The sequence below is a fragment of the Leptonychotes weddellii genome, chromosome 6, assembly GCF_054177405.1.
Source record: "Leptonychotes weddellii isolate Sample4059 chromosome 6, ASM5417740v2, whole genome shotgun sequence".
In the NCBI taxonomy this organism is placed as follows: domain Eukaryota; kingdom Metazoa; phylum Chordata; class Mammalia; order Carnivora; family Phocidae; genus Leptonychotes; species Leptonychotes weddellii.
In genome coordinates, this window is record NC_138374.1 from 51,531,812 (window position 1) to 51,557,536 (window position 25,725).

General features: G+C 41.1%; 1 protein-coding gene and 1 long non-coding RNA gene across 2 annotated transcripts; both read right to left on the reverse strand.

Moving 5' to 3' along the window:
* Window positions 1-1,079: 1,079 nt before the first annotated feature.
* Window positions 1,080-25,605, reverse strand: DDX21 (DExD-box helicase 21). Its single transcript, XM_006728902.3, has 15 exons — window positions 25,419-25,605; window positions 22,859-23,308; window positions 20,987-21,062; window positions 19,713-19,891; window positions 18,130-18,247; window positions 16,695-16,880; window positions 15,046-15,191; window positions 13,762-13,911; window positions 13,214-13,375; window positions 11,934-12,053; window positions 10,313-10,386; window positions 8,264-8,423; window positions 7,349-7,483; window positions 4,503-4,547; window positions 1,080-3,667 (listed from the first exon to the last, which is right to left on the reverse strand). The coding sequence occupies exons 1-15, from the start codon at window positions 25,503-25,505 to the stop codon at window positions 3,368-3,370; spliced, it is 2,388 nt and encodes a 795-aa protein (XP_006728965.1). The 5' UTR covers window positions 25,506-25,605; the 3' UTR covers window positions 1,080-3,367.
* LOC145722211 (uncharacterized) lies at window positions 24,421-25,259 on the reverse strand. Its single transcript, XR_014146312.1, has 3 exons — window positions 24,761-25,259; window positions 24,557-24,633; window positions 24,421-24,442 (listed from the first exon to the last, which is right to left on the reverse strand). It is a non-coding gene; the product is annotated as an uncharacterized LOC145722211 (long non-coding RNA).
* Window positions 25,606-25,725: the final 120 nt, after the last annotated feature.

The following is a 25,725-nucleotide window of genomic DNA, read 5'->3' on the forward strand; positions in this document are numbered from 1 at the left end:
AAAAATACAGGAGGTAAAAGAGCTCGTTAAATGACAGATGGAGATGCATCAGCAAAATTCAGAATGCAGCAGAATCTACAAAACAAATGGCCTGGCTTCTTCACAAAATAAGTTGCAAGGCAGGAATTCCTCTTCTAGAGGGAAATTTGCCAACATATAATAAAACTACATATAAAGTCAAATTTTAAAACTACATATGCTCTTACCTTTTGGCTCAGCTATCCCATTTCCAGGAATATACCATGAAGATATACCTCCAACAGTACAAAAATATATATACACAAGGTTCCCCACTGTAGCATTGTGTAACTGCAAAATACTGGCAACAATCTACATGCCCACAGTTAAGAGTAAGAAAATGGTTGAATAAACTATAGTGCTCCACACAATGGAGTACGATGCAGTTATGAAACAAAAAGAGTTAAGATTTCTAAGACCTGACGTGATTTCCAGGATATGCCATTAAAGGGAAAAAAAGCAGTGTAAAGAAGTATCCACGGGATAACGTCTTTCATGCTGATACCCTGGTTTTGATCCTTGTTCTATGGAAATGTTACCATGGGGGGAAACAGAATTATTCTAAGGAATCAATGAAATTACATGTCTGTCTTTTAAGTGTTAATGTTCCTCAGGATTGCTTCCTCAGCTTTGTCCCAGGGAGATCTTACACATTTCCAGGTGACAGACAAGTAGGCAAAGATTTATACAAGGACATTCATTTTAGAGTTATTTATACATAATAGTGAAAAATTGTAAATAACTAACATGGCCATCTAGAGTCCTGGTTAAGTAGATAGTGGCATACTATACTATGAGATCCGATGTAGTCACCAGAAATGTAAGATCTGTACTTACCGAAAAGCGTGCACATGTGGAGAAGGAAAAAGCAATTCACAAAACTGAATGATTAAAATTTTGTAAATGAATTTTTGGAAGAGATGCTCACAAAAAAGGTTAGATAGGGAGTGACTGTTAACTTACCTTTTCTCCTGTTTGGATTTTTACACTCATAATTTAATTACTCTTAAAATAAAAATTTCAAGCTAATCTCAATTTTAGGAAAAAAGTCACCAAAAATATAAATAGGAAATACTAGTATCTTTATTCTGGCATAAAGCAGTATTTTATACATTAACTCAATTTTACAGAAAAAGCGTTTTATGTACAATTGTAAAGAAACTGCTGCGCAGATAGCTCCAACATAAAAATGGATTGTATTTTATAAGTTCATTGAGTTTGATACATTGGAAAATATTTTCTCTGTAGAAAATAGTAAAAACCACATTTCCCAGGCTAGCCTGAGACGCCCACTAAAATCAAGTAACAGCTGGATTATAGATTTATAAATATGGTGTGGATTCCAAGATCCAGGTGAAGTTCAACTTCATTTATGGGGAAACAGCCATGTTTTCTTTGTGTAGAGTGAAATTCCCATTAATCTTCCCCTTACTCTTGATTTCTACCTGATTATTTTTCTATAGGCTAATCCACAATCCACATGAAGGTTTTAACTGCTCCTTCCTAAAGGACAGGTACTGCACCCTTTCAATCTGCTTGATAAAGTATCCATTCCTATCCAAACCGTGAAATATCTTGGTTGTTATTAAAATATGCTCAGTACTTGAGCAAAACCGGAATCTAATAAATTATAATCTACACAGCACATGAGCTGGCAGTCATCAACTTCTCCTGAATCCATGTGGCTTGATGGGAAGCCATGAGGAGCGGGAGGAAAAATGGTAAAATTGACAAATGGATTAAGAAAGAAAAGCCAAGAGGATTTCTGAAAACAGAGAAACATCCAGGACTGGACAGAACTGAAGTCCAAACAGGGTAAGGACATTGCCTCAAGCGTCAAAGAGTTGAGTTGGCTATCTGAACGCCCTACTGCAAGGTCACAGTTAGATAAAAAGACCCGATCCAGTGAGAGAAACCAGGGCTTAGAAAGATTTCAATTGTTCAAACATAATCAAAGAAGGGCCATGTATTTTAACTTCTCCTATCAGTTTATTCCCTGAGATTCCCAGTACAGAATTTCTAGGAATTAAGGCAAGAAAACAATGCCATTCTTAAGCTCCTGTACCGTGCAGAAGTTTGGCGGGAATATTTGAGAACTCAAGAGTTACCTGGCCAGGGGCTATATTAAATTCTTCAGTTCCCCCAAAGCAACAACTTAAAATAACCATATAGAGATTGTCCTAAAAGGAAGTCTAAGCGGCTAAAACCTTTCAATGGAATAGCAGTCTTACAGAAACAGATCCTATACGGTGGCTATAGGAACTAGGCCTCTGAGAAACCACACTGGATCATTCTACCTAGAACCCCAGGTTATGCATTAGAAGTTGATACTCTAGAAACATTAATGACCTGCTGTTTTTACCAGGAAAAGAGTACTTTATCATGCATCTTGCTTGCATTCACTTGCTCCTCTCTTTGCTCTCAAGAGAGACAGGTTTCCTTCTCACATGTGAAAAACATTTTCAGTGGATTTCCTGACTCTTGTCAGCAATGCAAATCTCCGCACCCCACTCCCTTAAATCCTTCTTGGTAAATAATGTTTATCCTCCAGTAGGAAGTGGAGTACAATATCATCAAGCGCCTATTATTATTCAGCCTCTTTACTTACAAAGAAAGTTGTGGGGCCATCTTATACATTTGGAATTCCTTAAAGACACTTGCTTTTTACTAAAATACTTTTTATATAGAGATAGATAAAATCTGTGAAGAATTCACTGAAGCATGAATCACTTTAAAGAAGTTAAAAACGTATCAAAATGTACATAACCATGGCTAATCTATATGTCTCCCATCAAATGTATCAGCATCCTCCAAACCTAGAGCATATGCTGCCATAAAATGCATTACCTCCCAGCTAAGTTTGAAACCTTGCTTCAAAACATGGTTCAGTACTAATTCTCCGAAGACATGTTACAGGACCACATGAGTCACTGTTAGGCAGGTGGCTGAGGAATGCCAATTACAGAGCCAAGCCTGGACTGTGCAGAGCGCCTCTCCAGAGACCGCTGCCTTCCCCATAGGTATTCAGGGAAGGACACCATTTAAGTACAGAGCCAGGTCAACTTAAAAAGTATGGGCAAATACATGCTTGATTTTTATCTTATAATCTACAGACAATGTACCAGAATAAAAATGTAATGAACTCATACATCTTTTCAAAAGAGAAACCTGATACAGAAGTCCCAATCGTTACAAGTGATTATATCAGATGAAATAATTTCCACAGAGCTTGTCTCTCTGGAAGAGATGGGGACAAGGCAAGTGGTCAGGAAGGAAACTCATGTGCTTTCCACCTTGTATGAAAATCAGTGTTCAGTTCCACGTTGCTGCATAAATCCTCTACTCCAAATTACTGTCCGAATGCTTTACTGAAACTCCGCTTCTGGCCTTTGTTTTGGGATCTGTTACTTTTGTTGCCACCTCCTGATCCCTGTCCTCTGAAGCCTCGATTTCCTTCCCGCTGTCCCCTGAAGCTTCTGTTGCCTTCCCGCTGTCCCCGGAAGCCTCGACTGCCATCCCGCTGTCCACGGAAGCCTCGACTGCCATCCCGCTGTCCCCGGAAGCCTCGGTATCCTTCCCGTGGTCCTTCCAGCTCCGGCTGCTCCGTGGCCACCGAGAGCTGCCAGCGCCGTGAATCATGCCATTTTTCCTGCACAGAAATGGTTTTATTTTTACCTACTCTGATTTTTATTGAATTCGGTTTTAAAAAGCATGAGAAAGACCATTTTTTTTTTGTTTTTTCTCTAATGAAAAACCTGACTCATAACCTAGTATTTAAAAGGTCACTGGTTAGAAAAAATACAACCTTCATGCCCCAAAAGCCAGTCATGACAGTGTAAGAGAGTTTCACCATGAGAGGTACCCTCATCACTATATCATTTATTCAATTCAATTAGTACAGGGTATCCACAGCTATCAGGTAGTAAAACTCACAAATATACCATATACAAACCCATTTCTCACAGCAGTACTGAATGAAGACAGCAATTTTAAAAATGTCTATGTAAACCCCATACAACATACACAGGGGAAAAAGCTAGATGTTGTGCACAAGAAAGGAAAGAAGGAAAAGAGGCAGGTTGAGTAAGAAAACTATCAGAATAAAAAGGCTAGGGAAAAAAAAAAAGGCTAAAAAGGCTAGGAGAAAAAAATACTAAAATTCATTAATTCTAATTGTCTTTTAGAAAAGGGACTAGAGCTGTTGTTTCCCTTTCCATTATTTTGTATTTTCAGTAATGAACACATTTTTTAAAAAAAGATTCTTTCTTTCAAGAAAGCATGAGCGGGGAGTGGGGGGAGAATCCCAAGCAGACTCTGAGCTGAGTGCACAGCCTGACACGGGGCTCTACCCCACAGCCCCAAGATCATGATCGAAGCCCAATTCAAGAGCCAGATGCTCAACCAACTGAAACATCCAGGCGCCCCAGTAATGAACATTTGATAATTTAAATATGTTAACTTCAAAATCCAGGAGACAATAATACCTGTATTTCTGTTACTGCTGCAGTAGGGACATCAAAGCAAACACCCTAGAAATCAAAACAAATGCAAGTTAACCCAGCCTTTCACCAGAACTGTATGTGTACGTTAAGTGATATTCCAAAAGACCAAGTATTACATTAAAAATCAGAAACAAAGACTCCAGGTATTAATTTTTAACAAACTTTAGACCAAGACCAATACGTTATACCTCCCAAAGGCACAACAGCAAAAACCCAAGGATATTTGGGACTCAAATATCCTCAAAAAAAAAAAAAGGGACTCAAAATGATTCAGAACTCATTAGAGATCATTCTTGGCTATCACACTTTGCTAATTCCTCAAGTAGCTATTAGCTACGTTTTAGAGCTGAGGAAACAGAGATTTGGAGATGCTGACTTGTCCAAGGCCCCCAGCTCATAAGCAGAGCAGGTTTTAAATTTCATTTTTTTATTTATTTGACAGAGACAGAGATAGCGAGAGCAGGAACACAAGCAGCGGGAGTGGGAGAGGGAGAGCAGGCTTCCCGCCGAGGAGGGAACCCGATGTGGGACTCGATCCCAGGACCCTGGGATCACAACCTGAGCCGAAGGCAGACGCTTAATGACTGAGCCACCCAGGTGCCCTGCAGAGCAGGTTTTAAAAACCTGGTCAGTATGGCTCCAAAACCAATGGTCTACATTAAAATATACTGCTTTCCATAAGAAAAAGTGTCTTCATGATGACCTAACTAAACGTAGAAAATAAATTATTTTTTTTTTAAAGAGAGAGGGAGGGAGGGGGCAATGGGTGAAGGAGAGGGAGAATCTTAAGCAGGCTCCACACCCAGCATGGAGCCCAATGCAGGACTTGATCTCATGACCCTGAGGTCATGATTGGAGCTGAAATCAAGAGTCGGACAGTTAACGGAGTCACCCAGGCGCCCCAAAATAAATGATCTTCTATTGTTACTTTTCTAGTTTTTCACAGTTCATCCTGCTATAAAAAAGTTTTTTAATAATTAAGGGCACCTAATTAGGGTGGCTCAGTTAGGTGTCTGCCTTCGGCTCAGGTCATGATCCTGGGGTCCTGAGATCGAGCCCCACATCGGGCTCCCTGCTTAGCGGGGAATCTGCTTCTCCCTCTCTCTCTGCCCACCCCCATTCATGCTCTCTTGCTCCTCCCCCCCAAAAAAATCTTAGAAAAAAAAGAATTTTTTTTTAAACACTTTACAGAAGCAGTGCCATCACCTCCAATAAAGGAGATCCTATTTCTTGGTCTCCACAAATGTAGTTGAACTACCCCTGCAACTGACACAGGCACTCCTCTCCCCTGGCTGCCTTCATTTAAAACATTTTATGAGGAACACCTCATTTCCACCCAATTCACGCAATTATAACCACAGGGAGCATCAGGTACTGATGGATTTTGCAATTACTGGGAATCTTCATTCACATTTTTTTTAAGTTTATTTATTTATAATCTCTACACCCAATGTGGTGCTTGAACTCATGACCCCAAGATCAAGAGTCGCTTGCTCTACCAAATGAGCCAGCCAGGCACCCCTTCATTCACATATATTTAACACCAGGCACTCAACTGGAATATAATGATAACTAGAATATAGTTTTTGCCCATGAGTACATCAGAGTGTTCTTGAGGCTCTCAGTCAGTAAGCAAGCACATGTGGTAAGGTAAAATTTAACTGAATAAAGGCATGCCCTAAGAACTCTGAGGTCCAGATAAAAATGCCCCCAACTTTACTGTATACCCAGGAAAGCGTCACAGGGAGACTTAAGGCCAAGCCAAGTCATAAAGGTTAACGTGGAAGAAAGAAAGACCATAAACACTGGGTTGAGCATACACTTAGGATGACAGAAAGGCAAGGTGTGCATGGCACTGCTGGAGTGGAGGGTACTCGCGGCGAGCACGCAGAGATGAAGCTGGTCAGGGGGGTAGAAGCCAGCTCGTGAAGACTCCTATCCTCCGTGTGAAAGCTGAGACTTTAACCCATGCAGTATGTGGAGTTGCTTAAGGAGATGAACACAGACATGCACAGAGTTGACGATAAACCTGATCTGGTTCACTAGGCCAGTGGTTCATGCGCCCCTGGAAACCTGAGATCTTGGGGGAGGTTCCACCAAGTCGAAACTATTTTCATAACAACACTAACATGTTAGGTGTCCTTTCCACTCTCATTCTCTCATAAGCACACAGTGGGGTTTCCCAGACACTGTATTACATGTGATGGTGTCACTGCTCTGATGGCTAATGGAATGACATGCTTAGGTTTTAGAGATCCAGTTTTAATTTCTGATAGGGTAAACATTAAGAGATCTAACCCACATAAACAAAAGCTTTTTGGTCTTAAGAATGTAAAGGGCATGCTCTCTGTCTCTCATTCTCTCTCTCTCAAATAAATAAATAAAATCTTAAAAAAAAAAAGAATGTAAAGGGGTCAGGAGACCAAAATGTTTGAGAACTGCGGGGCTTGTGCATACCATTAACTGAGAGCAGGACGCGGAAGAAAGAACATCAGGTTTGGAAGGCAAGATTTTAAATTTCAGGTTTGAATTAAAGATTTTGAATTCAATTTTGAATAATTTTCAGTTGCTTAATAACCCATCTGGGTAGAAATCGTCAGGGAAGGAGCGGGATATTCATGTCCGGCACTGCATGCATAGTTCAGGGTAGAGATACAGATGGGGTAGCTGTTAGTGACTTAGTGGCAAACTGAAGGTCATGGATGACATGCCCGGAGAAGACGATCTAGAGAGCAAAAAGATGCTGCATCCCCACAGAACAGGGAGAAGCCTCCATTCGGTGTTTTATCATTCACATTAAGCAAGGTCACAACAGAGGTGTTCCCTACCTGCTTTCCTTTGAGAAAAACCATTCCTTTCACTTTGGAATCAATATCCTCGCTCAGCTGCTCTTTAAGTTCTTTCCAAGCATAACTAATGTTTGGCATTTCAATTGAGCATCGTAAGATCATGGTCACAAAGCCCTTACAGAAGAAAGGGGAACAAAAATTAGTCTCAAAAACAAACCTAACTGATAAAAAAATTACCCTCATGTTTCTAAAATATTTCCAGTAAAGTTCTTCCTAAAAGCCTATACCTCTCCTCCATCCCCAACACATACACACAATTTAGTACAAGTAAAACTGGCGAACTCTGAGTAAGATGGATGGATTGTGCCAATGTTAGTACCACCCCAGCTGTGATATTACAGTTTTGCAAGATGTTACCATGAGGGGAGAACTAGACAAAGTATAAATGGGATCTCTCTGTGTTATCTCTTACAACTACACGTAAACCTACGATTATCTCAAAAATTTCATTTAAAAAAAAAAGGGGGAAAAAAGCATATATCTTTCTAAGTTTCTAGGTATACTGGCTAAATGTATCATATGCATTTATGTGTTTATAGGGTTGGGTTTTTTTTAGGATTAAAAATACTGACATATAATTCATATACCATAACATTCACCATTTTGAAGTTTACAGTTCAGGGATTTTTAGTATATTCACAAAGTTTCAACCATCACCACTATCTAAAATTCCAAAACATTTCACAACCCCAAAAAGAAACCACATGCCCACTCGCACTCAATGTCATTCTCCCTCAACCGAGACATTGGAATCTACTTTCCATCTTTATGGGATTTGTTTACATACATCTACCTTCATACAAAAGTCAAAACAATTGAGAAGTCTAACTGAACCCTTTCAAATCCTGCTCACACTAAAAACACCAAGGGTCAGAGTTTGACAGGAAGCCTTACCGCGTCTGAGTTGATCAGAGAGCGCTGGTCTACAGATGTGGCTCCTGAAATGTGGGCCAGGGCTGCTGCCAAGGCTTCCACGGCCCCCTTCTCCTCTATCAGTCTTTCCGCTGATTGCTTGAAGTGACTGATGGCAGTGGGAGGCACAGAATCCAAAAGCCTATGGTGTGATTGAGTATATTTGTTAGGAGAAAGGACAGAAGTGGACAGACTGCGTTTTCAAGGCAATACCATCTCAAGATAAATCAGTAACTTCAAATCTTTCAGATATCTTAACACATCATTTTGACGCAACGTACAGATGGAATCACATTTCTGTAGAAATAAATCCATTCCTTTGATTGCGTCTAATTTGACTTTACTATCAAATAAAAAAAAGTTTCATCCCAAGGAAATAACAGAACAAATACCAAGATGTTCACCAGTGTTATTTATGACATAGAAAGAGTATAAAATGTGCATCAATACAGACTGGTTAAATAAACCATGAAACAGATACAACGGAAGTCCATGCTGCCACTAGAAGTGATGTTAATAAATGTTGAACATTTCTCACAATAAGCATGTGTTACTTTTATTTTTTTTATTATTTTTTTAAAAGATTTTATTCATTTATTTGACAGAGACACAGCGAGAGAGGGAACACAAGCAGGGGGAGTGGGAGAGGGAGAAGCAGACTCCCCGCTGAGCATGGAGCCCAATGCGGAGCTCAATCCCAGGACCCTGGGATCATGACCTGAGCCGAAGGCAGACGCTTAATGACTGAGCCACCCAGGCGCCCCGCATGTGTTACTTTTAGAATCAGAAAACACTACAGTTATTTCCATTCTGAAATAAAAGGAAAAAAGACTTCCAAATCAGGTTAAAAATGATACGGACTTTTTATGAGAATACACATTTGTTAGGGAATTATCTTGGTGATAATAAATGTCACATCTTCAAAAGAGGTCATCCAAGACAAGGATAAACAAGGCCACATGAGGGAGCCTCTTTTGGAAGGGCTGCCCCCCTACAGGACATCTCTTGGCAGCTTGTCTCTTTTCTCCTTCCTGGCCACATAACCCCGAATTTCCTTAACTGGTGTCACAGGGAACCCTGTCTACAGAATACTTAAAGTATGCCATGTGAAAATAAATTTGAAAATTACTGAGTTAAATTATTTTCCTTTGGAGGCCTTTCTTGAGCTTTTAATAATGTTAATATCTAGCATTTCCTCTAATCATAAACTCCCTCATTTCTGTGCCCAGTGCAGAGCCCAATGTGGGGCCTGAACTCATGACCCTGAGATCAAGACCTGAGCAAAGATTAAGAGTGGGCTGCTTAATGGACTGAGTCACTCAGGCACCCTTCCCCCTATTTTTTAAAATAAGCATTACACATATTTATAATAATTATGGAAAACAGCCTAAAATGATGCTCAGACTCAGTGGTTCTTAAGCAGGGGATGTAGGTCACCACTTGGAAATATTTGGAAAATAGTCAGGACCTTCTGGTTTTCATAATACCAATCCCCCCTGCCGCCCAGAATACCACACAGCCAGAGATGCTAAACAACTAACTATCCTTCAATTTATAGCACAATCCCACAAAATAATTCTCTTGCCCCCAATGCCAGTGACAAACACTGCTAGTTAATCTAATCCTCACCAGCTAGAGGTACCTTAAAAAAAAATCAACTCAAAAAAAAAAAAAAAAAAATCAACTCATTCTTACCAGCTGGGGGACGAGACTGATGACGATGTGGAATATAATCTCTGACCCTAAAATCTATCTTCACATGGGAAGCACCCACACCATATCTAAGATACGGTTTCTTAAAATGCCCAAGACAAACCCAACTATTAATAGTGGTTTCCTCTGGTGAAGAGGATTGGGTAAGGATGAGTACAAATCAGGATTTTTATTTTGTAAAATTTTACTTCAGCATAGTGTATTTTTATAACAAGGAGGTTGTAAATCATTTAAAATAATAAATAAAATTTAAAAGACCAAATCTCATTACTGCACAAAGTCAGGCAATAAATGGAACAGCAGTGGTGGGAAACATACCTGATGGCATCTTTGCTGGAAGCTTTTATTATCTCTGTTGCAGAAGGAACCCCTATTCGCTTAAATTTAATTCCCTACAAGAAAATGAGCCATAGTTTAATGTACCATCTGGCCATCAACTGTTTTCACTGAGATTAAATCCCCTAATTTTTTTATATTACCAAACATATTTATTACACATTTAAAAGATAAACTTAAAAAAAAAAAGAACTTTTTATCTTAGAATGGTTTTAGATTTATAGAAAAGTTGCAAAGATACTACACAGTTCCTGGGGCGCCTGGGTGGCTCAGTCATTAAGCGTCTGCCTTTGGCTCAGGTCATGATCCCAGGATGCTGGGATCCTGGGATCGAGCCCCGCATCAGCCCGCCTCGGGCTCCCTGCTCAGCAGGAGCCTGCTTCTCCCTCTCCCACTCCCCCTGCTTGTGTTCCCTCTCTCACTGAAAATCTTTAAAAAAAAAAAAAGATACTACAGAGTTCCTGTACACTATGTACTAAGTTTCCCTATTATTACTACTACAGTACATTTGTCATAGCTAAGAAACCAACACTGCCACATTACTATTAACTGAATTCTAGAGTTCATTCAAATTTCACTAGTTTTTCTATTAATGTCCTTTTTCTGTTCCAGTGACACCACAACATTCAGTTATCATGTGTGCTTGGTCTCCTCTGATCTGTGGCAGTTTGTGCCTTTTCTTGTTTTTCATGACCTTGACAGTTTTAAGAGTGCTGGTCTTAAGGACTGCTGGTCAGGTATTTTGTAAAATGTTGTCCCTCGCTGTGAGGCTGTCTTGGGTTTTTTGCATGCTTAGACTGAAATTATGGGTTTGGGGGAAGAAAGCCAGAGGCAAATGCTGTCTCATCACATCATTCTCAAGGCATATGCTAATCCCTGATGTTAACCACAAGCACCCTGCCGGGGAGTGCTTGCCTGCTTTCTGCATGGTAAAGTGCCCCCCATCCTTCTCCTTAGGCAAGTCACCAAGTACAGTCAGCTAACAGGGAAGAGGAGAGATTAATCTGTCAGAAAAATCAGTCTCCTCTCACCCTTTTAAATTTATCCTTTTGGGTTTTTTTGTTTTGTTTTGAAGATTTATTTACTTATTTGACCGAGTGTGTGCGGCGGGGAAGGGCGAGGAGCAAGAGGAAGAGAGAATCCTGAAGCAGACTCCCCGCTGAGCCCAACAGAGGACTCGATCCCAGGACCCAGAGATCATGACCTGAGCAGAAATCCCAAGTCAGGGGCTTAACCAAGGGAGCCACCCAAGCGCCCCTATCTTTTTGGTTTTTAAGCAATTCCTAAAACTCCCTAACCTAGGTTTAAAACATCTGGGGTGTGTTCATGTTATTGTCTGAAAACTGCTGTTCAAACATAAAAATAGCCCATGTGATTGTAAATATGGGAAAACAAAACCACTGCTTTCAAATGTAAACTTACTTCAAAATGGGCTTTATATTGTAGGACAATGTATAAAACAACATGTATCTAACAAACTTTCAGTTATGGCCACATGCTAGAAATAAATACAACTTAAAGTTAATAGAAACTGAATTTAAAAAACAAAGATTGACTTTAGAATTCAACATTTGCTGAGTGAAGGCTAAGAAAACAGTTTTACCGCTTTTTGCTCCACTTGTGCTAACTGATATTCTTCCTTGTGCTGATAAAAGCAGATGCAAATCCCCGTCCTTCCAGCTCTACCCGTCCTCCCAGAACGATGAATGTAGGACTCCACATCCTAATGAAGTAAAATACATGAGTGACACTGAACAAAAAGAGAAAGACCTGAGTGGTCTATGCAGAGGGAAGTGTCGTGGTTATATTACATACCCAGAGTGTGAGGTTCCCCAGCATTTCTAAAATAAAGAACTGTCACAATTTTTAAAAATCTCTAGAATAGTGGTCCCTATCCTATGGGCAAATGTGCAAAAAGCATCATCTAAATAGTGCCGTGCTACAGAATCACATATGTAATTTCAGTCTTCAGTTTTCTAGTAACCCGCTAAAAGGTTAAATTAATGATATATTTTATTTAACTCAATATGTCTAAAAGTTGTATCACCTCAATATGCTATCTACAGGGAACAGCTTATCACTGAGATATTTTACATTTTTTGTAAGTCTTGCAAAATCCAGTGTACATAATAGAAAGTTTAAAATATAAAAAAAAATCCAAGGTGTACTTTATACTTTGAGCACACGTGTCAACTCCGACTATTCCCAGTGCCCGACAGCTACACGTGGCTGTGGCCATCATACTGGACAGGCTCCTTGAAACAGCACTTATGTCACACACCAATCGGACTGCCTTTCTAACAACTGGAGCCTCCACAGTAGTCAGGGAGTTTTTTCTATCATTGTAAACAACCTTTTAATCCTGAGGTATGGGGTCCTCACATTGGAAGTGATGGGAACAGAACAGGCTCCTTCTCCAACGTTTATTTACATGAAGCACCGTCCACACATCTCCTCTGCTTCAGGGCCCTCCCTGAGAGTTCCCATCACCCACAAAGCCAGGGAGTGTTAACCACGGTGACTATTAACTACAGGCCTTTTTTCCCCTTCTCTATCCTCTAGCTCGTGAGTTTATCCTACCCCCACCCTGCCTAAGTCCCACCCATCTTCAAAGTCTACTTCACAACTACACCACCTGCACGAGCCTACCAAACTCCCTCCAACCAGAAACCATCCTTCCAACCTGTCGCCACTGACCACGCTTCCACTCAACAGTCAGATCTGAGGGAAGGATCTCAAAAGAGATTTGTTCTTAAAATCGCCCAGAGCATCCTAGCACTCAAGAGATAGCTATTACTAACCCCATGAAAGTAAGCAATACAACTTCCCATTTTTTTCGTACCCAAAATAAAATAAAATAAAACTGTAGGACAGAACACTTACCTTTGGTGGAGAACTCTGTACAACCAGATCAACCTCAGGGATGTCTAACCCACGAGCAGCAACATTGGTTGCAACCAAAACTCCAAAATCACCATTTCTAAAACCCTTCAGAGTGATTTCTCTCTGCTTCTGAGGAATATCTCCATGTAATGACTGGGCATCCTGCCAAAGGAATAAATTGGCCTAAGAATACCAGATGCAACAATACAGGTGCTTTTAGCATCACACATTAGGCCTAGAAAGATACGTGTATTCTGGTGATACTTCCACTGAAAATAAAGCAAAAGGAAAAACATGTGCCTTACATGGACAAACCTCAAATTTTCCCCCACTCCTTGGTCATTAAATCAATGTCCAGCTATACTTACTTGGTGAAGAACACCAGACAAGAGTGATCAAACCCACTTTGCCAGTGTAGCCTTGGGTTTGAGCCACCCTTTCCTCACCTGGGAGAGGAACTGACAGATCAGGTGAGCTCTAACATGTAAATGGGGTCTATCAGTTGAAAGAGGCTTCCTCCCTAAAGGAAAGAGAGGAGAAGGACCAACCTGCTTTATGGACACGTTCTGTGACAACTCCTGAGCTTCTTTCTTGGTTTCACAGAAGATGATAGTGCGCCCATGAAAACCACTATACACTCGTATCACATCCCCAATAACTGCGGCCCTTTGAGTCCAGTGGCACTTGATAGCCAGATGCTTATGAGGGAGGGAAAAAGATCTATTTAGTATAGCTTACCTGGAACCTGAAATCACCTGCTCAATGCTACTGGTGCTAGAAGCAATTGTTTAAGCCTAACTAGAGCAGACAAATGCCACCACTGTATGGAGGGAAAAAAAGAAAAAAGAAACAAACAAAAAACCCCACCTAAACCATTAAAGCAAAGAGCCATCTCTTTCTCGATCTCTCTCTCTAAACTAAATAAGTAAGTCTTTTTTTTAAAAGGGGGGGACGGGGCACCTTTAAGCATCCGACTCTTGGTTTTGGCTCAGGTTGTGAGATCGAGCACTGCACTGGGCTCAGCCCTCAGCATGGATTCTGCTTAAGATTCTCTCTCCCTCCCCCCACCCACACTCTCTCTCTGAAATAAACAAATAAATCTTAAAAAAGAGAAAGAAAGAAAGAAAGAAAAGAAAAAGCAGAGACCTGTTCCCCTTTCTCTGGTTCCTCTATTTTCTTTCTTTTTTTTTTTAAAGTAGGCTCTATGCCCAGCACAGAGCCCAACACAGGACCTGAACCCACGACCCTGAGATCAAGCCCAAGCTGAGATCAAGAGTCGGATGCTCAACTGACTGAGCCACCCAGGTGCCCCTAGCTCCTCTATTTTCTGAACTAACCAAGTAAATGAAGAAAAAGAAACATCATTCTCTTGATTCCTACAGGAAACCAAGTAGCTGACAAGAGAAAAATTTCTGAATGTTTTGTCCTTTCATCCACTTAAAAATGCGATTAGCCAATTAGTCTGCAGGTCTATTCCTTGGGTGAAAGGAATTCTATGCTCTGGACCCTAAAATGAAAATGGCTTCAACACAAAGTACTAGATTTCTCTGCTGCCCTCAGAGTGCTTAAATTCTAGGTGTAATTTCTTTCTACTTACATAATTCAGACAGAGATTCCAAAAGATTTTGAAATCAGATTACCAGAAATGAAATTTAGAAAACACAGATACCACATACAACTCAAATAGAAATAGATCTTTACTTGGCTCTTCACAAGGATTTAGTATTTATCTGGAAAAACAGTGTATATTTGCCAATCTTAATACCATTAGACACAGGGAAAACATGACATACAATTTATTACTAATTCTAGCAGCTGAATGAATCACTTACCTCCACAGTTATTGCTGTTTTCTGGGTCTTTTTACCAATCAGGTCCACCTGTTCATATGTAGATTTCATGTATTTCTTAGCAACATTATATACCCAATGAGGGCAAGTTGCAGAAAAAAGCAATGTTTGGGGATTGTCTTCTGAATCTTTGGGGAGAAAAAAGTCAGTATGAATAACTCCAATAAGCCTACATAGTATTCTACCTCACCCAGTTCTTCCAGAGTCCATCAACATGCTACAGTGACCATATGAGGCCGAGCCAGGCACTGATGGCACAAAAATGAAAGACACAGAGATACCTAGTGGGCAAAGTCATTTATGTGAAGGAGACTTGAAACACCAAAAGTACTTTGAAGTTATTTTGCTTTCTGACCCCTGGCCTTTATGAACCATGAGGGATATCTGTCCATTATGAGACATAACTGGAAAACACCTGTTCATCAAGCCCAGTTACCATACAGTTTAGATCACTAAGCAAATAACCTACAATAAACACCAGAACAGGGACGCCTGGGTGGCTCAGTTGGTTAGGCGACTGCTTTCGGCTCAGGTCATGATCCTGGAGTCCCGGGATCGAGTCCCGCATCGGGCTCTCTGCTCAGCAGGGAGTCTGCTTCTCCCTCTGACCCTCCCCCCTCTCATGCTCTATCTCATTCTCTCTGTCAAATAAATAAACAAAATCTTTAAAAAAATAAAAATAAATAAAAAAAACACACCAGAACAGATCCTATATTCATCTATACTCTCTAGCATTTCCTCAGTCTTTTGAGTTTAGAATTCCAGTCTATTCATTCTTTGAGGTCAGGTATTAAAAAGCTCCCCAACCCCCATCTTTTTCTTTTTTTTAAGTTTGAGTAACTTCATTTTCATATATTTCAAATGGTGGTTTAAGTAGATAGAACCCTTTTGGAGAGCAAAACTAACAATGTACATTGAGAAGCATGAACTATTTATACCTTTAAACTCAGTAATTTTATTACTGGACATCCATCCTAAAGCACAAATTCCAAATACTGAGATGTGAAGGAAGCTATCTGCATAAAAACATCTCTAAGCAGATTTATTTATATTATGTAAAAATTAAAATATATACATGTAATTAAATCTGGCACAACCTCTTCATGGAGTGTTATGCCAAATTTTTATATGCATAAAAAGATTAAAATTAAGACATATGCACATATGCACAATAGTACAAAGTCAGGAAGAAAGAAACCAAAAGCAAAGCACACCAAGCTGGCAGAATATGATATTTTTCTTCTCTTACTTTCCCAAATTGTCCCCATTATAGTTATGTGGTAAGTCATGATTTTTTTTTAAATATTTTATTTATTTATTTGACAGACAGAGAGAGAGAGCACAAGCAGGGGAAGTGGCAAGGAGAGGGAGAAGAAGGCTTCCCGCTGAGCAGAGAGCCCAATGCAGGGCTCAGTCCCAGGGCCCTGGGATCATGACCTGAGCCGAAGGCAGCTGCTTAACTGACTGAGCCACTCAGGCGCCCCATAAATCATGATTTTTTAAAAAATTTAATTTTTCCTAAATAAAATAAGTCACCCCCCAATTTAAGGTTTCATTTAACATTTAGAAGACTGCTTAATCACCACCCTTCCTCTAAGCCCTTCCAGCAGCTCCATGAATTTGGAGCTTACCTTTCTTGTATGCCACACTTAAAATCTCTTCCACTTGATCAGCAAACCCCATATCCAGCATCTGGTCAACTTCATCCAAGACAACATGCTTAAGTTTGGTGAGATCTAGCTTGCCATTCTGCAGGTGGTCTTTGATACGACCTGGGGTCCCAACCAGGATATCAATCCCATTCCGCATGCGTTCAACTATAAAGAACATCAGTGATAAAATATGCTGGGTTTTTAAGTCCTTTTATTAGTCCGGGGTACCAATTAAATACATTTTTATTCTAAAATATTTACTAACTAAAAACATAAGGTAATATGCTAAGTATCAAAGATAAAGATACTCAAGGGGGAACTCAAGATAATCTAGGGATAACAGGTAAGAAGTGACAGTCTGTGTATTATGTAATGTAACAGAAAAACGTGCCAGTGGGATGGAAGCACCAGGAAAGAAATTACTTCCTTCATGGTAGAAAGTGTCAAGGTTTCACAGACAAAGTGAGAACAAGAATCTTAGAGAAGAACTTTATATAAGGTAAGCATGTATGGAGAGAATGAGACCGGGTAGAAGGGTAAATATTTTGAGAAGGTCCACAGATGTTCAGGAAAACGGAGTCCAGTATGATGAGGTGAGATGATAATGATGCAGCTTTTTTTTTTTTTTTATGATGCAGCTTTTTACTGAACTGCCCTTGCAGTCTGCGGGGAGTCACACTGGGCACTCTACATACATTAGCCAATTGAATCCTCACAACACCCTTGCAGGATGAGTTTTAGTTACCTTGTTTTTTCACATGAGCAAATGAAAGTGCAAAAAAACCAAGCACCTTGAACTTAAAATCACACTGTGAGCAGAGTCTAGATTCAAACATACACTTTTCTGATGCCAAAGCCCAGTTCATTTAACCAAAGCTGAGAAGAAATAATCACAAGCCTTGCATGCCAACTGCAACATTTTTAATGCCTTAAATCCTTTCCTGAATTATTTATCTGCTCTACATAATAAAGTTTCAAGGTCTTGAACTGGTAGGTAATGGAATCCTACAATAGGAGCCTGCACCATTTGGTCCTTGGGCCCAGAGGAAAGAAGGCCCACCTGCAGCAAGAAAGAAATAAAGACCCCAAAAGAGGCAGATTCATCGTCCTTGACAGATAAAAAGAGTAACTCTGAATCATGACTTTCTAGTGCCAAGGGCCCAAGTGGACTCTATCCTCTTAGGCTCAGTAAGAGATCTTTACAGCCTTTAGATAAACATAGGTAAGTAATACAAAAATCCAAGTAACTATATATAGGATTTGACACATCATCATGTAGGACCATGTTCCTGACCATCTTTAAACAATGACAAAAGAAAACCACTAAAAATGACTGAACTAGGTAAAGCCAGATGTCGAGGTCAGAGAAATCCAACCAGGGCACCCAACAATGGTTGGCTTTGGATTTACTTACTCTGACCTCCATAGGGAGTCCCACCATAAAAACAAGCCACTGCCAGCTTTCTTGTGATGTCACTGAAGTCTCTGCTTACTTGATTTGCCAACTCCCTCGTGGGTGCAAGAACCAGCACCTGAAAAGGAGAAACTCATCATTGAATTCAAAGTACTACGCAGTATTTGTTTCTTAACAAATTTGGAATTCACCAGAAGGCTCAACTCATCCTACCAAGTATTTTCAAAACATCTGTTATATGCTTTGCAACATACTTTGTGTGGGGAAGGATCATAAATGTAATACAGTCCCTGACAAATCGACTCAGAAGAAAAGTTTACGATCTTCCCAATCAGAAGGGACATAGAGTCCAAACATGAGGTGCTCCAGGAGGGTTGCACGGAGCGGGTCAGAGGAACTGGGGAGTTTCCTGGAGCTGCTACCACTTAAATAGCATTCCAGGAAAGCAACAACTTGAGCAAGGAGTAACACTGCTGATGATAACATTAGCTAATCTTTGTGCTTTTACTGTCTCAGGCTCTACTAAATGCTTACTATGCATTATTCTGATTTAATTCTCACAAGTTATTGGCCCACCTGCAATTATATTGTACAGTTGCACCTACAATAAACACACAAAAGATATTGAGCCAAAAGCCTAAGAAGCAAAGCCTGGATTTAAATTCAGACAGCTGGGCTCCAAAACCAATAGACTAAACCTCTACATTACAGTAAATTGAATGTAGAACAAAGACAAGGCAGGACCAACACATGGTGAGGGGCTTTGAATCCCAGAGCAGTCTGAGTTTGACCCAATAGGACATACAACATGAAACTACTATAGATCCTTAAGTAGGGAAACAGCATGAAACAAGTATGATTTCAGAATATTCACTGATTCATCAGATAAATTCATCCAACAGATATTTACTGAATATCCACTATGTGTCAAGCCGGAATAATTCCAAGTGCTGGAATAATTCATTTGTTTAATGCTGCATTTGTTTAGAGCAATAAACAATGAATGAATGAGGGGTGAGTATGGACACTGGCAGGCCAGTAAACAAGTGAGGTGGGGCCAGAAAGTCAGGTGCAAGAAGCCATAACCACGATGACAACATAGGCATTTTGGTGAGATTACGGTTTGTCAAATGCCAGGTTCTCCAGCAATGAACCCAATGGGCACCATCTTGACAAGAAAGCTTGGCCTCTTCACCTCTTTGAGTACCCCTCCTTCTACTCATGCCTCTCTACTAAAACTGCTTTCTCCATCTAGGTAAAAATGGTAACAGACATTTGATCAAACCTGTAAGCCCCAGGTACATCAAGAGAGTTGAAGGGAACATAATGAGCATTAATAATACAGGTGATCACAACCATGAGGCAGATTATAATATTTAAATATATAGGGTTTGTGGCCAACAATCTTAAAAGAATAATCCTGCTCTAGCTTCAAATAAAAATCTATAATAGATTTAAAAAAAAAAAAAAAGGCTTTAAGGAGAACCCAGTAAAAAACTATAGTACATGATGTAAGCAATGCGTAAAAGATTTTTTCTCCTGTGCGATACGGAGCCCCTGAGGTCGGTGTTAAAGATAGTTACCTGAGGGGCACGGCCTCTTTTCCGGTCTTGCAGTTCTCCCTGAAGTTTCTCAGTCAAAGGGATGGCAAAGGAGAATGTCTTCCCAGTTCCTGTCCGCGCCTGTGCAATTAAGTCCTTTCCACTATAGACATGGTGAAATGTCTTTGCTTGTATAGGAAACAGGAAGGTCACCCCACGGGCTGTGAACAAATTAACCATGTTATCTGACACTGCAGTTCTTAAAATACCAGCCATGCTTCTGGTCCTGCAGAATTAAGGAATTCTACCTTCTGCTCAGTATCTACAAAGTCAGGTTCCAATGTATTCTGGTAGTGAAGAATCTGCTGGACTGCAGAATATCAACAAACTTTAAAGCACCAAATTATAGTAAATATTATTTTGAGAGTTCAGTCACTTGTCATGAAATCTCATCTGTAGGTCAAGAGAAGCCCCGAATCAGGTGCTTTGCAGTCCAGACTATGCCACACTGATTCAGAAAACACCCACTCAAGCTTCCATGACTACCTGGCTCATTCCCAAGCACACTGCCAGGCTGAGTGCAGAGCAAGGCTGGTATCATTAAGAGATGTCTCATGAAGTGGGAGAGGATAAAAAGAAAATATGAACATGGCATGAACCATTTATTTGCACCAGTGCAATCAGTCCTCACACTTCTGAATACACATACTAGTTTGAATAAAATTGAATCACCTATTTAAGAGGCAGTAAAGCGGGGCACCTGGGTGGCTCAGTTGGTTAAGTGTCTGCCTTTGGCTCAGGTCATGATCCCACGGTCCTGGGACCAAGCCCTGCATCAGAGCCCTGCACCATCACATCATCGGGTTCCCTGCTCAGCGGGGAGTCTGCTTCTCCCTCTCCCTCTGCCCCTCCCCCTCCGCTTGTGCTCTCTCGCTTTCTCTCTCTCAAATAAATAAAATCCTAAAGAAGGGCGCCTGGGTAGCTCAGATGGTTGGGCATCTGCCTTCGGCTCAGGTCATGATCCCAGACTCCTGGGATCGAGTTCCACCATCGGGCTTCCCTGCTCAGCAGGGAGCCTGCTTCTCCCTCTGCCTCTCTCTCTCTCTCTGTCTCTTATGAATAAATAAATAAAATCTTTAAAAAAAAAAAATCCTAAAGAAAAAGGGGCAGCAAAGCCAACATTAGTACAGTCCTATACTGTATATATGGATCTACTTTATTATATGGTCACATATATTGTCCTTTATCTCAACAAAAACAGTGGAGTGCTTCCAAATATATATTCTAACATTATATAATATTTCCAAAAATATTACCTTTGAGAAGTTTAATAGTCTGTTCAGATATGGGAAAATTAGAGAAATCTCCTTCTTTTTGTTCCACAGGTATTTCCTATCAAGTAAAGGGCCACAGAAAGAAATCAGTAACTTCACCCCTACCGGTAATTATTGAGAAGCCTTCTGAGAAAGAAACAAAAGAACCAATTCTAAAACATCTCTTGTAAACCAACCAAAAAGGCACAGAAACTCTGGTAGGTAAATCAAGATCCAAAAAGGAAATGTATCATAATCATCTATAAAACTCTAAGAAAAGAAAATCTGTACCAAATATATACTGTACAGATACTATGCATGGCTAGTGAAGGCTGATTCAGTCTCGACCAACAACTATTCCATTGCCATCCATACCCACAATATACAGTAGTCCCCCCTTCTCCACAGGGGATTTGTTCTAAGACCTCCAGTGGATACCTGAAACTGCTGACAGTATGAAACCTTTATATATACTATGTTTTTTCCTATACATATCCATGATAAGTTTAGGCACAGTAAGAGACTAACAACAACAACAATAGAACAATTATAACAATATACCATAATAAAAATTATATGAATGTGGTCTCTCTCTCAAAATACCTTCCTGTACTGCATTCACCCTTCTTGGGATGATGTGAGCTGATAAAATGCCTAAGTGATGAGATGAAGTGAGGTGAATGACACAGGCATTGTGATGCAGCTGCAGGCTACTATTAACCTTTTGACAACGTGTCAGGAAGAGAATCACCTGCTCCTGAAGACAGTTGACAGGGAGTAACTAAAACCCTGGAAAGCAGGCGCCTGGGTGGCTCAGTCAGTTGAGCGTCCAACTCTTGATTTCAGCTCAGCTCATGATCTCAGGGTTGTGAGATCAAGCCCCGCCTCTGTGTTCAGCAGAGTTGGCCTGAGATTCTCTCTCTCCCTCTGCGCCCCCCCCACCACCGCCCTGCTCACACTCTCTCTGTATCTCTCTCTAAAATAAATAAATAAAATCTTAAAAAAAAAAAAGAAAGAAAGAAAATGAAACCCCAGAAAGCAAGACGTCAGATCAGGGGGCACTACTGTACTACTGTGTTGAACAAGTCATTAACCCTTTTCCACAGCCACATCTTTCACATACATCCAAAGAAAATAAGGAATAAGCATTTATGACAAAGTGGTCACAGTGGCATTATTTGAAAGTAAAAAACCTAAATGCCCAATAGAGGAATTAAGTGATTCTAAATATTTACATGATGGATTATGGAAGCATTAAAAATATTTAATATATTTTTTTAAGATTTTATTTATTTATTTGACAGAGACAGAGAGAGAGATAGCGAGAGCAAGAACACAAGCAGGGGGAGTGGGAGAGGGAGAAGCAGGTTTCCCACGGAGCAGGGAGCCCGATGCAGGACTCGATCCCAGGACCCTGGGATCATGACCTGAGCCAAAGGCAGACGCTTAACGACTGAGCCACCCAGGTGCCCCCAAAATATTTAATATTTAAAAAGCTGGGTAAAGGGGTGCCTGGCTGGCTCAGTCAGTTAAGCATCCGACTCTTGGTTCTGGCTCATCAGGTCATGATCTCAGGGCCTGCATGGGGCTGTACACTCAGCGTGGAGTCTGCTTGAGGTTCTCTCTCTCCCTCCTTCGGCTCCTCCCCACCGCTAGAGCACACTCGTGCTCTCTCTCCCTCTCTCTAAAAATAAAATTAAATAAATAAAATCTTAAAAAAAAAAAAAAGAGTGGAGATCAAGAGCTGCATGCTCTACTGACTGAGCCAGCCAGGTACACCCCTCCCACTTTTAAATAATACCAGTAGCAATTACCTACTTATTCATCTGAAACAACAGTGAAAGATACAGTCTATATATTAAAATACAACCCTACCTGCTCTAACTCGCTGTTACTTTCTTCCCCAGGGGTTTCACTGGAGTTAGAGACAGGTCCGGAATGAGGGAATCCATTCTTCAGTCTGGGGCTTTTCTCTCCAATTTCTCCATTCATTTCCTTTTCTTTCTTCATCTTCTTGGGCTTAGGAGCATCTACTTCGTCTTCAGAAGGTTCTTCACTTTTTATTACCTTTTTGGTTTTAGGAGAAACAACTTTCTTTTCAATGGACTCCTTTGGTTTTTTCACACTTTTGGTTTTAGGAGAAATAATGTCATCCTGAGATGGCTCCTCTTTTGTTTTTGCCTTTCTGGATTTAGGAGAATTCATGTCAACCTCATTAGACTTGGCTTTCTTTTTGACTTTTTTAGCTTTGGGGGAAATAACTTCTTCCTTTACTTCCGTTGCCTCTTCAGCCTTATTAGATTTTGGCTTCTCTTTTCTACCTTTCTAAAAAATTAATAAAGAAAATACAAACTACTGAGCAAAGCACGTATACATTTGAGTGATACATCAAGTCTGGACTACTTCAAGATCACATAATTATGAAGAACACAATTTGGGGGCATTTTTCAACATTTGTACTTTCACCTTGTAATAAGTCAAAACACTATGCTTTTTAGTACCGTTTCTTAGCTATATGGAAATAAGTACAGTGTATATCAATGATTTCATCAGCTTAGAAGAGACTGCCTCTTGGTATCTATTCAATTCATGTTAGTTGAATATGTTGTCAAGCTTTCACAGGGGATTTGGAATGGCTCATGGGATGCTCCAAAATGCTCTAAATTAAATATATAGGACTATAGAAAGTGATCAAGTACAGCTTAATTTATTTCTAATAGAGTATTAAGGCCATATATGTCCACAGATGGACAATGTTAAACAGATTTCTTTCTCTGCTAGAATGTCTATACAGGCAAAACAGGGATTCCTAATACGTGTCTTGGCTACCTAACAAGTGCAAATGAATTTACAGAGACATTTTATGAACCAAAAATCTATAAAACCCCACAATCTATCTCCCCATGTGTAAAAAAGATGTATCTAATTTAATGGGGGAGGAGAGAAGCACCATTACAAGGAAATGGAATGGGTGAAACCTCCAAACCAAACCAAACCCATGACTATGGCTCCTACCTGAAATGTCTGACCTCTTCCAACTTTTCATATTACTTACTTTAATTACTTAATATTACTGAAACCAAGTAGACAGGTGCTGTACCTCTGTTAAAACCTCTCTGAAAGGCCAATCCCAGAAGTATGGAGACTATTACATTTAGCTGAAATCAGCTCCCCTAAAACTTCAGGCCCCTCCTCTGCTGTCAAATCATGAATGAGGGTAATCTTTCCCACACTGATCATCTTTCAGACATCTGAAAAATAATCTGGTCTCCCCACAAGACTTCAGTTCTTTCAGGGACGCCTGGGTGGCTCAGTCGGTTAAGCGTCTGCCTTTGGCTCAGGTCATGATCCCAGAGTCCTGGGATCGAGTCCCACATCGGGCTCCCCGCTCCGCGGGGAGCCTGCTTCTCCCTCTGCCTCTGTCTCTCTCTCTGTCTCTCATGAATAAATAAATAAAATCTTAAAAAAAAAAAAAAAGACTTCAGTTCTTTCATTCGTAATCCAGTGGTCTCTCTGGAATGTAATGGGGTTTGGCCAAGTCCCTCTTCACCTGAGCATCCCACAATTGAATACCTTCACTGATGCGGAGCAGGTAAACCAGGACCACTTCCTCCCCACCTGTGGGGACAAGTCTGTGCTCCCCCGGCTTCCTACAACGCCAAAATATTGCTGTTGTAAAAGCTCCCCATCAAAAAGACCCATACACAGCCAAGGAAAGGAAATTCTAAGTCATTCACAATAGGAATTCAGGGACAATCTTTGTTCTCACTCACTGACCTTATCTCACATCAGAGAATCGTCACAAGTTAAATCACTAAGGAAGTAACAGTATAGAGGCAGACAGCGATCAAGGTAACTTAAGACCACTACACCCTGCCCTCTATCAAAAATCAGCACACAATACATCTTTACATTTCCACGGAATATCTAGTCAGTAGACATTAAGCCGAATACTTCATCTTCTAAAGGCTGCTGACCGGAAAACAAACTACTTCCCTTACTACTCAAGTGTCACTGCAGACGCCGCTCACGTGTGCAGGTGTGTTTGAAGTGTCGAAGTCTAGTCTAAAGCTTCAGTCCCTACCCTGACCGACAATTCCCTCCGCACACGCTCACGCCCGGAGTCAGGTCAGAGCCTGAGCCAGCAACGTGGGGCCAACCGTGGAGAGCCAAGTGCGCCCCGGCTGCGGGCCGCCCAGACTTCCGGACCACGTGGGAGCGGCGCTCACCCCAGCTCCTGTCCGGCCTGGGCCGCTCGAGCGCCCACCGCCCGCGGAGAGCACGGCCCTTTGGCACCCCCTCTGCCGAGCCCCACGCCGGGCTCCGGAGGTGCCGGGTCCGCGTGCGCGCGCCAGGGACTCCCAGTCCGGCACCCCACCCCGCTCCCGTACCCCGCTCCTCTCAGCGCTCCGGGTCCCTCGACCCTCGGTGGCACCTTCTCATTCTGCTTTCGCGGTGTTTCCACTTTTTCCATGGCCGTGTCTGAGTCCAAGTCCGCGTCACTAAGGAGTTTCCCCGGCATCGTTCAGCACGAGCAATTCAGGCCGACTGGTCAGGTCCACCGCGTGGAGAGGAACAGACAGTACTACCCGTTTAGAGGACCCACGTTCGTCACTTCCGGTAGCAAAGCCATTCCGGCGGAAGCGGAAAGCCCCGGGGAGGCCGGAGCCCACGTGGTAGCTCCAAAGTATCGGCTGCTCTGGCTGCTGGGGGATGGTGAATTCCCTGCTCTCCGCGCCTGG